The sequence below is a fragment of the Setaria viridis genome, chromosome 8, assembly GCF_005286985.2.
Source record: "Setaria viridis chromosome 8, Setaria_viridis_v4.0, whole genome shotgun sequence".
Lineage (NCBI taxonomy): Eukaryota > Viridiplantae > Streptophyta > Magnoliopsida > Poales > Poaceae > Setaria > Setaria viridis.
The window spans coordinates 20,359,527-20,377,065 of record NC_048270.2 but is presented as its reverse complement, the minus strand read 5'-3'; the positions used below and the strand labels follow the sequence as shown (position 1 = coordinate 20,377,065).

Genomic DNA, 17,539 nt, shown 5'->3' with positions numbered 1-17,539 from the left:
GGTGCAACTATTGTTTCCGCATGTTTCACAATGAATATTGCATGAAACATAGTGTTCATGTTACGGCGGGAATTTTCTATCCCGGAGTCGAACAACGTAGTTATTTTTTCGCATATTTTTTTAATATTGCAACTATAGATTTTCGATGTTACAAATGTGTTTGTTTTGATGTTGCAATGGAGCGTCCGATAGAAAATTTCCATCGGATATCCGGGCGCTAGCAGTGTTGTTTAACAAAAAAAGGATCAAGTTGGGACTATTCTGGTGTCCCTCGTTATAAAGTTGATTAGGTAACGTGAACACCGTCGTCCATTTCAAGACTAATGCGAAAAGTTATTTTGCCCTTAACTTGTTTCCCATCAATTCTTTGCAAACTCACGGCCTGTGTATTTATGCTGCTTGATCCTTTCTACAACTAATTGGAGACAAATGGAACTATGAGTGGATACGGCTGCACAGGAGGTTTCTTTGTGCTAGCTTGTTTGTGTTGCGCTCGCCACTCGGCTTGCTTACCCTGTTATCGCTCACCAGCTAGTTAAGATGTTTTGCATTTCGATGCGGAGAGTGAAGATACTATCTGCTCTTCTCCTATCCGTGATTCTTGTATGACCAGATGAAGAGAAATCCCATCCCCTCACGGCAGTCCAATCTATGCACATTACACATAGTATTTTCACTGGCCCACTGACGTTTGAAAATAAGCATATGGCCCATACCCGATTGTTTCTTGAGGTGTTCTTTATTATAAAAGTTAAGCAATTTGATTGAACTATACCTTGAAACCAAAACTTAATCGAACAAATAACCAGCTGTGATGAAAACAAACAATGGCAAAACTTAATCGAACAAATAACCAGCTGTGATGAAAACAATCAATGCTCGAACTTGGACCAAATTCACCACTTAACGTGAAAATTGAGTGGAAGAAAACCAAGGGCAAAAATGACATTTTGCATTAATCTCATGCTACTATTGGCCACTACATCAACACAAGGATGGGCTTGACCCAAAACTCAAAGTTGAATGCCTTGGTTGACCAATTTGAGAGTTGAGAGACAAAGTTAACCTGGGAGCAAAGTTGAGGGACCAAAATAGCTATTTTGTCTTTATACAATGAGCATCGACAGTTCAATCGTACCTAGCCCCTGAATAATACATTCCGAAACTATATACTACAAAGAAGAAAACAGACAAACTTTTCGGCCAAGATAATTGTATGCATCTCTAATACCACCCCAGAAGATCCATCGATTAAATTAGCTCCATGGATGTCACCAGAACTGCGGTATCAGTTGTAAGGATTTTACTATCCTTCTCAAGGTTCATCGACCAAGTTTTCCGTTCGACCTTTTCCGTAGTTCCACAAGTCATGCAGGTCACCTCTTACCCAACCAAGGAGAACAATAAGCCCTGGTACATGAAACGATAAAGAATCAATCACAGTAACTGCAGTTTGGAGAGTTAGGACGAGACCATGATGGTGACAACCCAGGGAAGAGCACCCACACTGACCTAATGTACATGGAACCAGGTACAGCAACGCAGGTTGGCCGTGCCCGTCCATCAGGAAAAGAGCAAGATAGGTAAGGAAAAGGCCTGCATAGGAAGCAAATTGTCATAAATGGTACTAATATCTCACTTCTTCACGTGTTCGCAACAAAATAACTTATCTAGTTTATATGATAACAAATTTCTGATCCCAGTGCAGCAACAAATGGCATTTTTATGCTGCCAGAAAAAAAAAGCAGAGAGAATGTCCTGAACCAAAGGGCCCACAAGGAACATCCAATGACGACTCACGACCTAGTTTCGGATCTTATGTTCTCCAAAAGATTATTGAAGACTTCTGACCGGTTACGATTGGGCTATAGCTATGGATAATATTTCCTTAACTGAATCTAGATGGTATTCCATTAGAGCTGGAGGGGATGGTTTGTTCCAGGCAGAGCTTCAGGTGGGATCCAGGAGGGGCCAACAGTGCTAATCTAAAGAGGAAATCAACGTTTAAACCTGAGAATCACTGTTTATTCCAAAGAAGAAATCTCAAAATCCAGGGGTGGCCATGGCCCCCTTTGATATTCACTAAGCTCCACCAGTGGTTCCAATACCAATTACCATGAAAAGGCTACAAAAAATCGCCTTGACTAGTCCTGAAATGTCCTTTTTGAAACTCTTAGACACTGACTGGAATCCATTCTTTTGACCGGACCCTGACTATAATGCATTTTTATACAAATAATAAGCAACACCACAGTAATCACAGAACATTCAACTAATAATAAAAATGAGAAAATAATCAAGCACATACCAACAGCATATCCCCCAGTCAGCCACAGAAAATATCCATTTAAGATACCCTTTTTGCTTGCCCTGTCAAATCTGTTCAGCATATATTGAAGTAATATGAGTTTTAAATGCTCTGGGAATAACTAGGAACACAAAATAATATATGTAGACATTACACATTTGGTGACTAATTGCTAAGCAAATGTCAAGCCTTAGAGAAGGCAAACACTCACTGACCCCCACACTACAGGTGTCAAGGTGTAACATATTACAGTAGTATTGCCCACCTTGTCTATGCTAAAACTGGAAAAGAAAAACCTATACAGGGAAATAAAATAAAGAAAGGCAGAACAACAACAGGGACAACATCTAAATCCAGCCCAATGCAATTTCAAATTTATAGAATATTGGATTCTTATTGATTTAGAGCATACTCTGTTTACAGAATTCTACAAAATCATTGCCCATAACATTCTTACAACAAAACTCTACTAGAACTATCTCGGTGCTACTTTCATTATCGAACTTGATCCTTCTTAGAACACAACTCTACTACAACTATCTCAGTGAGATTATCAAACTTGATTGAGAGAGGGAGAGAGAAGAAGAAAGCCAAGTTTACATGTCATTGTATTCTTTTTGCTACATTGAAAAACAATACAGTTCACTATGAGAATTTGTAGGCATTTACCTAGTAATCTAATTGATTCAATTATGAATAAATTAATTGCACTAAGTCATCCATTAATTGTGAATAACTGAATATATATCAGCAACCCCTCAAAACTAAGGGGTAGTTTATCAAGCAAATTTATTTGACTGGCTGACTATGTTCAGCTCAACAGCGATCAGCACTGCATTTAGCAAGGAAGGAAGCCTGGCATGTTTCTTCCTAATCAGAGTCTGCCAGTCTGGTTGTGGCTTGATTAAAATATGCGCAATCCTTAGTGGAACAAGTGGATCAAAAGAAAGGCAATAATGTATATTGCAACATCACATACCTATAGCTGAATGCAACAAGCAATCCAGGGAAAATAATATCACCAAAGCCTATCATATCGTAGCCACCCCATGGATCAAAGAAGCGAGGTATCCTTAGGAGCATCGGAATTGATTCCCCTGTGTTATCACCACGAGCAACCTGAGTAATTTTAAAAGCAACCATAAATAGAGAACAATTAGAAGACACAAGATGTAGAAGGTATAGAAAATATGGCTGGTTCACTCATATAGGTATTATTAGGTTGATAAAGCAATGAATGGATAAGCAATAAACTGTGTAGTTGTGTTTTCCACACATATATAGTTGGAAGCACGCACACTTGACACTCAAACATAGAAGCTTACACAGATCATCAGAACATATATTTTTCTAGTGTCAAGTGCATATTCTACTTCCATAGCTAGCTGTTTTTATCGTAGTACATGTTGAACTAAAGGCAGCTACCAATTAGTATCTCCATCGCAAAATAAATTGTGTTGACAACATGGGAATTAATCTGGTGCATTAGTCCATTCTGTTCCGCAACTCAAATAAGTATTAATCTCCAACTCAAGTATGTTTTAAGACGCATTGTGCAATGGTGCCCTCAAGCCTCGAAGACCATCTCCATTTGACATTCAGCCCATCGAACTTAGAACTCCCCTGATCCCCTGATCTAGGACACCCACCGTTGTAACCCTCATCCTCACCCTCAGTGCAGGGGACCCAAACCTGTCTAAGCAATGGTCATCCCCTTCAAAGTGTCATTGTGCACTGCACTGCAATAGATCGACTACCAAATCATTGACAAGACATTCTGAGCTCAGGTCCTAACTATGTCCAATAAAACATGTGACAATCACATTTTCTTATTATATGTTAGTTCAAATGATATATTACAAAGATTTTAAAGTGGTCTCAAAGATGGTTTTTTCCTCGCTGATAGTCAAACATTAAAACAGGCATGGTAGGTAAACATCTGTTTTAGAGCAGAGATTAAAAAGAACAAGGCTTACCCATCTGATCGCAAGACAATTTTATCAATTAATTAGAAAAAGCTTGATTGTTAAAAGAACTCAACAATACACTTACTGCAATCATGACGCTTTCATGGAATATAAGAGGTGAAATGAAAACCCAAAATATGTCATACACAAATGCAGCACTAAGAAGTGCTGATGCAACCTGCGAAAATATAGTGTTGGATATTTCTGATGGAGATAAGATCAGTAAAATCAATACTTGATAACAATCAGCAAATTGCTGCTAATACACATGCAAATACCCTGATATTTGGTAAGCGTGCCATCTGAAGTACAGTTATCATCAAACAGATACCCTGGGAGAAATAAACAAAAAACATGGTCAATAATCCGTAGTTGGTTTTGCAAAGGACAAAGAACTAAAGATGCAAGAATTCAAATGGTAAATAGCAATAAATTTAACATCGGATTTTTTTATATAAAAATGGCCTAACCATGAACGTAAACATAAACGAGTTTCTCCTCTTTAGACATACTATCCAATAGTTCAAATAACAATCTTTTGAGTTTTCACACATGCATGATATCAAGCTTTGAAACTTTGGCACCTCATCCCGATTCAAACAGCGCGAAATAAAGATAATACTGAAAACATTTAGCTTTACATCTCCATCTCTAATCTAAATATGATATTGGGATTTCTTAGTCACAGAGGATTGGAAAATCCACCAAAGGTGGAGCTTGCTACAAATTTTCCTTCAGCTCTAATACCAAATTTGAATTAAAAGTGAGTTGTATACCATTGCAAAAGGTACATGTCCAGTGGGCCATGTATGTAAGAAAGCTATAAACTTCATATGCTATAAGCTTAGCAACCAGCAGTCGAACTGATTTATATGCATTCACATCAGAACTGTAACATCATGCTTATGTTATTGCACATGGTAGCTTCAGAGGACTTTGTAGAAAGATGCAGACCCATTCTTGCATGTCAAAGTTCTTCGAACACCAAATATTTCTAAAAAAATCACTTCATTGCACTATGCACATTATACATGCAAATCTTTTCATGTCTGACCAAATTGACAATTCAAGAACTGAATTAGGATTGGACTAGAAATCACAATATGTTAGTTACGAATCTGGTGCCTGAGAAAAATAGGTTATTCTATGTGATCTGAACTTTTGCTTGATGGTACACTGTAGTACATTCACATGCTACTGAAGAGAAGTATGGAAAATTATCATGCAACACCAGCAGGGAAACATAGCAAAAAAGGAAAAAAAAAAACAGAACAGGAACAGCAGTAAGTTTATCTTACGAGGATATCTTGGCCTATCCAAGCAAATGAAGCATGCCGATACACAGCCCAGAGAATTGCAAACACCACACAAAATGGTACAATTCCAACAGATAAGGTTAGGACCTCCCCAAGAAAGGGGAGTTGTACAGTCTTTTGCCCACAATCCTTGAAAATCCTGTAGATGAAAGCATATATATAAGGATATAAAAATAGAGAATGGAGCATTGACTGAATTGCGTTATCACAATTAGTTATTTCATACCTAGCTAGAAGTGTGACCAAGCAAACATGCATACCCTGCGAGAAACAAATCACTATTAAGCTCCGGCTGAACTTCTAACAGAAGGTAGAGCTACTTCTATGCCTGAAAAAGGGAATACCTCAATACCACCAATGCAGAATAATACAATTAGGACCCAAACAAACCAAGAGGACATGAAGTAGAACAGGAGGAGGAGGAAAACTGAAGCTATTATAATAAAAACAATAGCACCCTTGGCGCTGATCTCAAAGATCTCTTTATCTTCTCCAGAGTTTGTTCCCGTGTTAGGTCCATCCTGTTTAATATGAAAGGGATAAATTAGTCACCAGAGAGCATAGACAGTGATGGCTTAGATAAATGACTACTGTTTAGCTACAGTACTATATACAAACTTAAGACAACAACTATAAGAAGTAGCATTCATAGGCAGAAAATACATGGTTGACAACAAGATATGTTTTTTGTATTTTCACCTGCAAAAATGCAGGGGTTCATAAAAAAAGGAACACATTGATGATTGACAAAATATAGCTGCTATAGAATTTGTGAAGCACTTCACATCAAAATTCAAAGTTATAACATCATAGGGAATTATAATGCCATTGTTCAGGGAATTTTTTCCAAAAGATAGAACAAGAGTTAACCATGACACATAGGTTGTAGACAAGATCCATTGGCTGCTAGCACAGCAATGTGCCTTGCATGGTTGCATACAATCTACTCATGCGAGTTCCAGCCACTTCACCCAATATTGTATTAATGTTCCTCTGATATTAAGCTTATAAATGTCGCAGCTGAAGCAAATTGGCATGGTTTGTTCAAGTATACACATAAAAATAGAAATAGTATGGAAGTCCATTCACTTTAGGTCAGCATAGGCAAGGCACAAAAGTCCAAACCTTTCGGGTCAGCTGATTATAACGTTCATCAACCTGCTCACATGCAACAAATTCAGACCAGAGTGAAGCACAGACTATGGTTCCTACAGCCATTATCAACAGGAAGCATGCTGAAAGTTCCACAACTGGCCGACTTGGTGAATACAACTGAACTTCCACTGCATAAAAAAGAAAATTGTCCTTACTATTATGCATAAACTGATGTAGCATAATTAACTCAAAAGGCACATAGACAAGTCACCATCTCTACAGGACCAGCAACCAACACAAAGAGCAGTCCTAATTGAAACACTTGATATTGAAAGTACAAGAAATCACTCCATAGCATCATAAATATACCCACAAACACATTCATCCAGCAAACTCATTAATTGCTAGGGTTGGTAAATACAATACAAAAACAATGAGAATCTATTTCATCATAAAGGAGTGATACAAGAGTAATTCAAGAGTAATTTTCTGGCTATCCTAGAAGATACCGGTAAAAAAACTCGATCAGGGGGAAGGACGTCCCCACTGACTTAGCTTTAAGAAGGGGCCCACCAAAGCCTGGCCGGGGCAGGAACCTCACCAGTGCCTGCTTTTTTGGGAGCCTGGGACCCATATGCAACCGTTGTGCATGGAGGCACACAAATGCAGCCAAGTAACACACATTGTTGTGAAGGCAGTTGTTGGTTATAATCAACACATGGTCTGGTCATACAACATTTCAAATCATTCTTTTTGGGTTGGGATTTTTCCTAGTAAAGGGGGATGGGATCTTCTGTGTCACTATTTTTTTCCCCCTTGAAATCGGCCACCTAGACATTTAACACTACTCCAAGATTAATAAGCAACAAAGTGCTAGCCTAATAGGTGCCACCCCATTGTCCAGCTAGTGTCTAGCACTTTTCAAAACATTAAATTTTTAAAACAGTAGTGCAGCAACGCAGACAAACAAACATTCAAGAGTCAATACCAATAACAAGAGTATAGAACTACAGAATAACTATCTTATCTAAAAGAAAATGTTGAAAATTCCTACAATACTGTGAATGTTGAGCATTATGTGATTCTAAATTGCTGTATCGTCAAGAGTATTACCTTGTAGCATGATTATTAAATGATATCTCAGGTTTTCTCTTGACAGTTAAAAACATATATCTGATTTCCTATGGCAACAAACATGTCTAAATATGATATAAATAAATACCACCACAACAGCAATATAAAAGGAAAAAGGAGTTACGATGCACGTTGCAAGAGAAGAATAATTTATGAATAACTTACCACTTGCTCCATGATCTAGGAAGTCCTTCAACTTCTTTCCTGCTGACTGTGGTATCATGACAACAGGCATTGTCACGTTAATGGAAGTGTCATTCTCACTGCAAACCATCTTGTAAAGCTCTAAAAACACGAGACAGGTTACTTTCTGGAAAAGAACCTTGCATGTATATTTGGAATATCTTACTATTGGACAGAGATATACCTTCATTGTCATTGATAACTAGTAAACCAACTGCACCACCAGCCTGAGCAGTCTTTGCTTTAGCAGTGAAAGCACATTCCCCACGTGTTGCTAAAGCAACAGAATTTGTTAACTGCAGTGACAAGGACTAGCTTAGAGCATACTAATAGCATACACGCTCTCTTTATTAGATTATGCTGCTAGCATGTCCATTGAAAATCAAATAAGTTTGTTTACAAGCGTATTACTGTTGGTGTCAAAGTGAAACCTTTGATGTCAAGTTGGAGCAACAGTCAAATGGATTTGCAAGGACAGCAAATGATTTTTGAGCTTCATGCATATCTCTAGGCAAGGAGGCTCCAAATCTTGCACTTAGGCCAACAACAGTTGCACCTTCAGTCCCGTTCACCCAATTCTTCACCTTAACCTGGAGAAAAGCTGGAGAATCAGAAAGAGACTTCCGTATTTTGGGTATTTGGGGGGAAAACGATCGGGGCCATTATCGCCTAAAGAAAAAAAGAGTTTGAAAGACAAATGGTAGATTGAGAGCATTGTGAACGTTTTGATTGTTTCACAGTGAACTATAAAGTAAAATTGTATGTAAGGTATTTCTATGATATGTAGCAAGTTTCTCACTACGAAATATGAGCAGCTGAAACAAGTTAAAACTGAAAAGGACATGTGCATGCCAATTGACATATATATGAACATTTTAAGCCACCATGCTTTTAGCCCAAGCAACAACTATCCAACATGGCCCATTTCACCTCACCACTGTATTCCTGCAATACTGTCTACAAAGCAAGATTGCATTCTCTGGGGCACCGTCCATAGCACAATTCAGTTCTCAATTAAGCTCACTAAATCCTAAGACAACCATTGACCAGCTCTTACGCAGGTGTCACCATGTCACGATCAAACTACCAGCCAGATCTAACATACCGAACGGCAACCTATGACCCTTCTGCAAACCATAACCAGCTACTGCCAGCAGCGACCTAATGATTCAGGAAGCAAGAGCAAATCGAGGAAGAACGGGCGGGGAGCGGGCGGTTACCAGCTGGAACTTGTTGGAGCAGCCGGGCGTCCGCGGGGCCCCCGCATCGTCGTCGCTGGAGGCGTCGTCCGCCGCGGCGCCGCCCGCGAGGAGCAGCACAAGGAGAGCGGCGGCGAAGGGAAGGCGCGACGCGCGGCGAGCGGCCGCCATGGGATGGAGAGTTGCCGCGTGGGCTCGAATGCGTCCGCCTTTGCGTTGCCCAGGGGAAAGGGATCCGATCCCTTTCCAGTTTCCTGGACAGTTCAGCAGGGCCTGGGGAATGTTGGCTGTTGTAGTAATACATGAGAACTGAAGGGGTTATTTGCATGTTTCAGAAGAAAAAAAAAGACAAGGTCAGCGTCCACTGAAGGGTATGACGCTGAAGGGTATCATTTGGTTAGTCTTTCCCACGTACTTTTGCTTTGCAAAAGCCAAAAGTCAACTAAAAAGCTTAAAAGTCACAGATGTTTTAGTCAAAAGCTGCTTTTGCTCTAGTACAAAACTAAAAGCATCATACCCTTGCTTTCAGCTGCTTTTGGGGCAAAAAATTATCCACTTGCCACTGATTATGAAATATCGATTCGTTTTCACCGTTCTATTTCCGTCAGACTCCTACACCAGGCGCACCTGTCCAACTCCCGCACCAGGCGCCTCCACTCGACCGCCAATTGCCGCCCACCGCACCCCGTCGCGCGCCTCCTCCTCCTCCTCGCCGCCACGGCATCCCTCGCCTCATTACTCTCTGCCTCCGCGCCGAGGGGCACGGTGGCAGCGGCGGCCCACTTCATCACCGAGGCGAGGCTCGCTTGCGCAGGCGCCGTGGGCGGGCTCTAGGCGGCGCAAATCGGGCTTAGCCTCTACGTCGACGCATGTGTGCCCACGGGGTGCCACCACCTCCTGGACCCCGGTGGCGCCATGGTGCCCGCCACGCGATGCGAGGTGGAGGAGGCGAGGCTCAGGGCCGTCGCCATCATGAACCTCACCCTGTCTATGCACAGCGTCGTCGTGGCTGCTATTGTGGCCCTAGTGCTGCTCTGGGTAGCAAGGTGGTTCAGGGTTGACACTAGTGCCGGTACAGGAAGGAGGCATAAAGGATCCTCCTACTATGCATTACCCATAGTGACGTCCACTGGGGCAATGATGAAGATGGAGCATTTCCAGGGTAAGGGTATCGTCGGCAAGAGCGTGGTGCAGGAGTGAAATATGATGTGTTGTATTGAATACATTTCAACCGACTCAAGCATCTGATCTTGTCAAGAAGTGAACCCCGATCTTGTCAAGAAGTGAACCCCTGGGATGGGGAATTTGAGTCGACATGGCAGTAGAATTTGTTCCGAGGGATGCTGATGTTTTAGCTGCTAGGAGAGAGTACGAGTAGTAGCTACCGTGAACCAATTGCTTTGTTGAATTGGCCAATAGCCCAATCAGTACCTGGATAATTATTGTATAAGATTCTTGATTTGCTTTGTTGAATTGGCCAATAGCCCAATCAGTACCTGGATAATTATTGTATAAGATTCTTGATGGGTATTATTCTATTTATGTGTAATTATTTTGATGGATGAAAAATATAGAAAAATTATTTTTTCGTTTCTAAAATAGTCATTTATAAGTGAATTAGTAAACACATTATTTTGTTACGAGCAATTTGCATATAAATAGACCCTCACAACCTACAGTTTCACAGCTGCTCTAACCAAACGGCCTTCTACTTTTCCCACAGCTGTTTTTCTATAGCTCACAGCTCATAACAACCTTTCCAAAAACCACAGCTCAACCAAACACGACCTCAGGTTCTCTTCGTGCATATCCACAGGCCACACCAATCGTTCTCTTCGGGTTAATGTAATTGCAATTAATGCAATTAACCTCAAATCAAAGCCTCATGGTAGAAGGAAAATAATAGACCAGGCACTAGACACCTGTTTCCACCTGAGTTCATCCGATGATAAAAAGCATGATAAAAAGCTTCCCAGCAACATTCAAATATCAGATGGTATCCATCTCCACAGGGATTTGTGAAGATCAATACAGATGCCTCTTTTCTCGGCAAATGATCTTAGAGGGCCATTGTGATTCGCAACGAGGATGGCAGTTATCAGATGGTTAGATTATGTTTCCTCAATGCTTGTGGCTGGGCATAAGCTCGCAGAGATGGCATCAACTAGCTACAGAACTTGGGGTATCAAAGCTGGTGGTAAAGACTGACTCAAAGGTGCTTGTTGACTTTTGGGGATCTAGAAACAAACAAAGTTCAGAGATCATGTCGATATTTGTTGAAATCCAACAGCTTAGGTTGAACCTCTCTTTATTTTCTACTAGCAAAGTGTACGTATGTTGTTATGGTGAAATTTTTAATTGTGTTTTCCAAGTGAAGTTTTTTTTTATCTCTGCTACTATATTTTTGTCTATTTGCTACTAAATTAATAGAAAATTTTAATCAACATGTTCCCTTCTACTCAACAACTCATTACCCCTTTTCTATTTAAGCAAGAGAGTTGTTGGACATACATGTTGTACACGTCCCTAATTTTGATCACTGATCCGAGTCAACAAGGACTATATATCACATATGGTCCGACCAAACAAGCACCCTAAGCAAAACTTACATGCATTAGTAAGCGTGGATTAGTTTCTCAACGCAAGCAACGCGTGACTAGCCCGCTGAAGCGTCCCCACTTAAATAGAGACTAAATGTGATACAAATATCAGTCCCAGGAGGCTAATAACACATTTATTCGATAGATAATTTAGTTACCGTACAACTCCCGAGGGAGTGGGCGTGAAAGCCACGCAGCGATAATAAGTAAATAAACAACAGCGGCTAGCCAAGCGACTGTCAAAAGACAGCACTCGGGACTACACGGCAGCAGCAGCATCTTGGAAAGGCCAACACCATAGGTAGCGTTGGGTGCGGACACAACCTCTACTCAAAGTCCTCGGCAACGAAATCCGGGTCTTCCTCTGTAGCAACGAAGAAAGGGTGAGTACGAACGTACTCAACAAGTCCAACCCCATCCAGGGGGGGGAATACAAGCAAGTATATGCACAGGATATATCAAGGATAGGCTAGGGTTCATTTGCGGTAAAGCTAAATTTCCAACACATGCATGGGCTCGTTTTCAAATGAGTTGTCGTAGAGCTTTTCTTTAGTAATCGAAACATTGAGTGGGGTTGATCCTATACAAAGGATCCAAGTTTTATTGCTATCGGACTCCCCGTCCGCCATAGCTGACGGCACAACTACCGGACACTTCCAAAATCCAACACACACACGTGACCATCCATTCCCAAGTGCTAGTTATGTGACCAAGCCGTAACTCGTCCAATGCTATGGACACGGCTACCCGGATAGGTTTTAACTCTGCAGAGGTTGTACACTATTCCCACAAGTAGGGTACCGCAGCACGATCACCTTAGTGCTGGTGCGGATCCTAACAAAGCCATTACCCACCTTAGCTAAGACTAGCTAGTCCTCACGGAAGCACCCAAGGGGTTCACGGCTCATCCACGAGACTGTAACCGGGACCTAAGTCACCAAGATCTTACTCCTTTTCCATGGGCTCCCGTTGCTCACCAGCACCCCTGAAGACTAACAATTCAGCTAGTGGGATTTATGCTAAGCCATTGCCCATACAACAGTCGAGTGGTTGCACGATGGTTGAATTAGGCAAGATGACACATCAACTCGGTCCTTAACCATGATAAGATGGACATCTCCCGGCATTGCTCAACCACTAAGGTACGAGCACAACATCCTAGCATTCACACAAGAAACACCCATCCATCTCATCTACACATCCCTTGCCTTTGGACCCAGAGACCCATTTTCCCATTTTCCACACACACACGCATTTATTCTCCAAATAAACCATTGTAATAATGACTGAAGTTGAGTAGTAGTTTCCTAAGCATTCTAGCAGTAATTATCATCCAAACAGAGCGAGTCATATTTAGAGATAAACATAGGACAACAAGGAAAAGTCATAACAATCAAGGGGTGGCTATCCAACCATGTCTTGCGATAAAACAAAATGCATTTCATAAAACAGGCCAATAGGTTATGTTTGAAAAACTAGGTATTAAGTATGCATCAAAGGGTGAGATTGGACTTGCCGTCTTCAAAGCCTTCCGAGAGTTCCGGCTCGTGCAGCTGGTCCTCGGGCTCGAGCTCACGGTCAAACTCCTCCTCGGTTAATCCGCAATCTACGACACACACAAACGGACACACAAATAAATAAAAGAAAATCGGTTTTTATCCGTTGAGCTCCGAACAGAAAACGCGAACGGAAAATAGGTAGAAGGAATATTTTTGGAAAATTTGGATACGGATCAGCAGAAGTATTCTGGAGGATGACGTGGTAAAATCTTGGATTAATTGGAGGAAGTTTGGCGCATGAAATGACGAGTTAAACATGGATTAGGGGCTTAAAAAGGAAGTTTAGGACTGATTTGCGATAAACTAGGGACCTATTTATAAATATTTCTAGAGGTGGAGGGGCTTATCCGCAAAAAGGGTTATGAGAGTGGTGGAAGGACCTATGTGTAATTTGTGAAAACTTGGAGGTCAAATCGGGAATATAGGAAATCCTATCTCCTTCTCCAGGAACTTGGAGAGGGAGAGGGAGATGGGGGTTGACCGGCGGCGGCCGGCCGGCCGGGCCTCGCCGGCGGCGAGCCGAGGGCCCGGGCGGCGGAGGGAAGGGAGGGGGCTCCATTTTGCCTATTACCGTGCGAACTTGAAGGTGGGGGAGGGGCGGCTGGCGGTGGTTGGGTGGCGGCGGCGTTCGGGTGGAGGAGCACGGGCGGCGGCGGGAGGCGATAGCGCACGGGCGGCGGTGGCGAGCTAGGGTGGTGGTGGAGTGGCAAGGGAGGCCGGGCGGGCGGCCCTTTTTATAGGCCGGCGAGGGGCGGCCGACGGTAGGGGACCGGGCGGCCGGCGGCGTGCGGCATGGAGGTGGGGGCCGGGCCAGCGGTAGGGGCTCGGTTTCCGAGGGAAGGCGTCTCGGGGGGGCACGGCAATGGTGGCGTGCGGCGGGCGGCACCGGATGAGAGGTAGGGGGCCGGCGGCGGCGCACAGGGCGGAGGGGCCGGCGGGGCCGACGGGCGAGGGTCCGGCGCCGGGGCGGCGGCACGTGGCCCGAGTGCGGGTCCAAGGCGGCCGGCGGTGTGGTACCAGGAGGAGGTGGGTGCCGGGGAGTAATGGCGTTGGGGCCGGCCAGGAGGAGTGGCGCCAGGAATCGGGAGGAAGAAAGGAAGACGATAGAGAAGGAGGGAGGAGGAAGAAGAAAGAAGGAGAAGAAGAAAGGAAGAAGGAAAAAGAAAAAGAAAAAGGTAGGGGGAAAAGAGAAAGAAAAGAGGGAGACCGGCGGCGTTCGTGGCACGCGGTCGGAGCACGCGCGCGGCGTCTGAAGACGGCACGCGGCGAGAATTTCGGGTACGGATAAAATGATAGCTGTCTGCTTGGGTGCCGGAACGGCGAAATCACCGGGAAGGTTTTGGAATTCCGGGAGCTCAGCGGTAAAAGGATTTTGAAAACAATTTTTTAACGGGTGATTTTAGTTGGTGATTTCTGCGGATGTTACAAACCTACCCCACTTAAATTGAATCTCATCCTTGAGATTCGACTGAGTCCTGAAAAGGTGGGGAAATTCCTTCTTTAACGCGTCCTCGCGTTCCCACGTGGCCTCTTCTTCGCCGTGCCTACTCCATTGTACTCTGCAAATCCGGACTGCGGTATTTCTTGTCCTTCTGGTGACGGTGTCCAGAATTTTGACGGGCACTTCTTGATACCGAAGGTCCTTTTGCAAATCTACTGTTTCCACCAGTACTTGTTCCTCCGGTACTCTCAAACACTTTCTCAGCTGGGAGACATGAAATACCGGGTGTATATCCGACATTTCCTCGAGCAGTTGGATACGGTAAGCTATGGCTCCAACTCTTTTAACACCTGGTAAGGTCCAATATACCGAGGTGCCAGTTTTCCTTGTACTTGAAACCTTCGAGTACCCCGAATCAGGGAGACCTTGAAGTAGACAAAATCTCCCTCATTGAAGCACAATTCCCGTGTCCTCTTGTCCGAGTAGCTCTTCTGTCTGGACTGTGCGGCCTTCAGCTTTTCTCGGATTTCTGCCACACGGTCTTCTGCTTCCTTGATGAAAGCTGGTCCGACTAGGGAGCGTTCTCCTACTTCTGACCACATCAAAGGGGTTCGGCACTTTCTACCATAACGGTGAAGATGTACTTTAAGCTCTTATGGTCGGTGTAGATCTCACACTTATTCCCAATCAGATAAGGCCTCCAAATCTTGAGAGCATGCACTACGGCTGCAAACTCTAAGTCATGGGTTGGGTAGTTCTGCCCATAGGGCTTGAGTTGGCAGGAAGCATATGCCACAACCTTCCCATCTTGCATGAGGACACATCCTAATCCTTGTCGGGATGCATCACAATAAATGACGAAGTCTCGCTGGATGTCAGATAAGGTCAATACTGGGGCTATCGTCAACCTCTTCTTTAGTTCTTGGAAGCTCCGCTCGCATGACTCGGTCCAGCTGAACTTCTTATCCTTCCTGAGCAGCTCTGTCATGGGCCGGGCTATCTTGAAAAATCCCTCAATAAATCTCCGGTAATACCCAGCTAAACCCAGAAAGCTTTTGATCTCGCTAACATTGGTGGGTTGTTGCTAGTTGGAGACAGCTTCAACTTTCTCTGGATCAACCGCGACTCCTTCTGCGGTCAGGATATGACCAAGAAATGTCACTTTCTCAAGCCAAAATTCGCACTTGCTGAATTTAGCATAGAGTCGGTGGGCTCTCAATTTCTCTAACACTACCCGTATATGTTGTTCATGTTCCTGAACACTCTTGGAGTAAATAAGTATGTCGTCAATAAAGACTACAATAAACTTATCTAACTCATCCATAAACACCTTGTTTATGAGGTTCATGAAATAAGAAAGTGCATTGGTCAATCCAAAAGACATCACGGTGAACTCAAATTGACCATAACGGGTGACAAAGGCCGTCTTCGGGATGTCGCTCTCCTTGATGTTGAGCTGATGGTACCCTGACCTTAGACCTATCTTGGAGAAATATTTGGCTCCTTTCAGCTGGTCGAATAGGTCATCTATTCTGGGGAGTGGGTACTTGTTCTTAATGGTGACCTCATTCGGTGCGCGGTAATCCACGCACATCCTCATGCTCCCGTCTTTCTTCTTGACAAAAAGCACGGGGGCTCCCCACGGGGATGAGCTAGGCCTGATAAAGCCACTCTGCTGCAATTCTCCCAACTGTTTCTTCAGTTCGGCCAACTCTGAGGCTGCCATCCTATAGGGTCTCTTGGCTATAGGAAAGGTTCCGGGGACAAGGTCAATTACAAACTCTATGTCCCTACCTGGGGGCATTCCAGGTGTTGGGATACGAGGTAGGCTACGCTAGCGCAAATCAAAATTTCTACCGCGTATAACCAGGAAGAACTGCCGTATAAGGATCACGGGATTACCACTCGACGCACTACTGGTGCGGAAGATGTAGATATGCGTCGATGCAGTCAAGACGATCACGTAGTCGTACGTAGTCGATCAACGTAGTCATACGTAGTCGATCACGTCACGTCCAGCAGCTCCCACGTGCAGCAAGATCGCCTCCGGTGCCGCGGCTCGTCGTCGGCTCGTCGCGGCTCGTCGGCGGCTCGTCGATGGCTCGTCCAAGTGCTGCAGGCGCAACACCTCCAAGGTATCCACACGTGCAGGGAGGAAGCGTCACAAGCCGGACTGCTAGATCCGCGAGTTGCAACAGGCGAGGGCGTGGGAGGTGCGGCAGATGTGTTTCGCCAAAAGGTGTAAACCCTAGGGCGCCCCCACCCCTCTATTTATAGAGGTTTCTGATGGGCCTCTGGATCCGAGGCCCATTAGTACTCCTAAACCTAATCCAACTCGGATCAGATCCGAATTGGGCTCCCAGCCCCTTAAGTGTGTGACCCTATGGGTTCGGATACGTATAGACATGGCCCGAGTACTCCTACTCGGCCCAATAGTCGGTAGCGGCCTCTAGCAAGACGTGCCAACTCCTATACGCACACGAAGATCATATCAGACGAACCATCACAACATAATATACATGCTATTCCCTTTGCCTCACGATATTTGGTCTTGCTTCAAGCCGACCGCTCTTTCTCGATCCTGTGATTCGGAATCCCTTTGTAGGTTAACTCTTAACCGTACGTAGCATGGCCATGCATTTTCGGATCCGATCACTCGAGGGGTCCAGAGATATCACTCTCAATCAGAGAGGGGCAAATCCCATCTTGATTGACCATGTCTCATAGCATGCTTCTT

The 17,539-nt window shown here is 43.8% G+C and overlaps 1 protein-coding gene and 1 pseudogene across 1 annotated transcript; one reads left to right on the top strand and one right to left on the bottom strand.

The window, feature by feature from the left end:
* Window positions 1-935: 935 nt before the first annotated feature.
* Window positions 936-9,443, bottom strand: LOC117833381 (signal peptide peptidase-like 2). Its single transcript, XM_034712848.2, has 14 exons — window positions 9,224-9,443; window positions 8,435-8,593; window positions 8,188-8,299; window positions 7,986-8,105; window positions 6,717-6,874; window positions 5,936-6,112; window positions 5,818-5,852; window positions 5,574-5,730; window positions 4,554-4,607; window positions 4,361-4,453; window positions 3,288-3,427; window positions 2,309-2,379; window positions 1,513-1,596; window positions 936-1,410 (listed from the first exon to the last, which is right to left on the bottom strand). Exons 1-14 carry the CDS (start codon window positions 9,371-9,373, stop codon window positions 1,316-1,318), a joined length of 1,605 nt encoding a protein of 534 aa, XP_034568739.1. The 5' UTR covers window positions 9,374-9,443; the 3' UTR covers window positions 936-1,315.
* A 132-nt stretch (window positions 9,444-9,575) lies between these two features.
* Window positions 9,576-10,402, top strand: LOC117834358 (uncharacterized; annotated as a pseudogene).
* The last annotated feature ends 7,137 nt before the right edge of the window (window positions 10,403-17,539 follow it).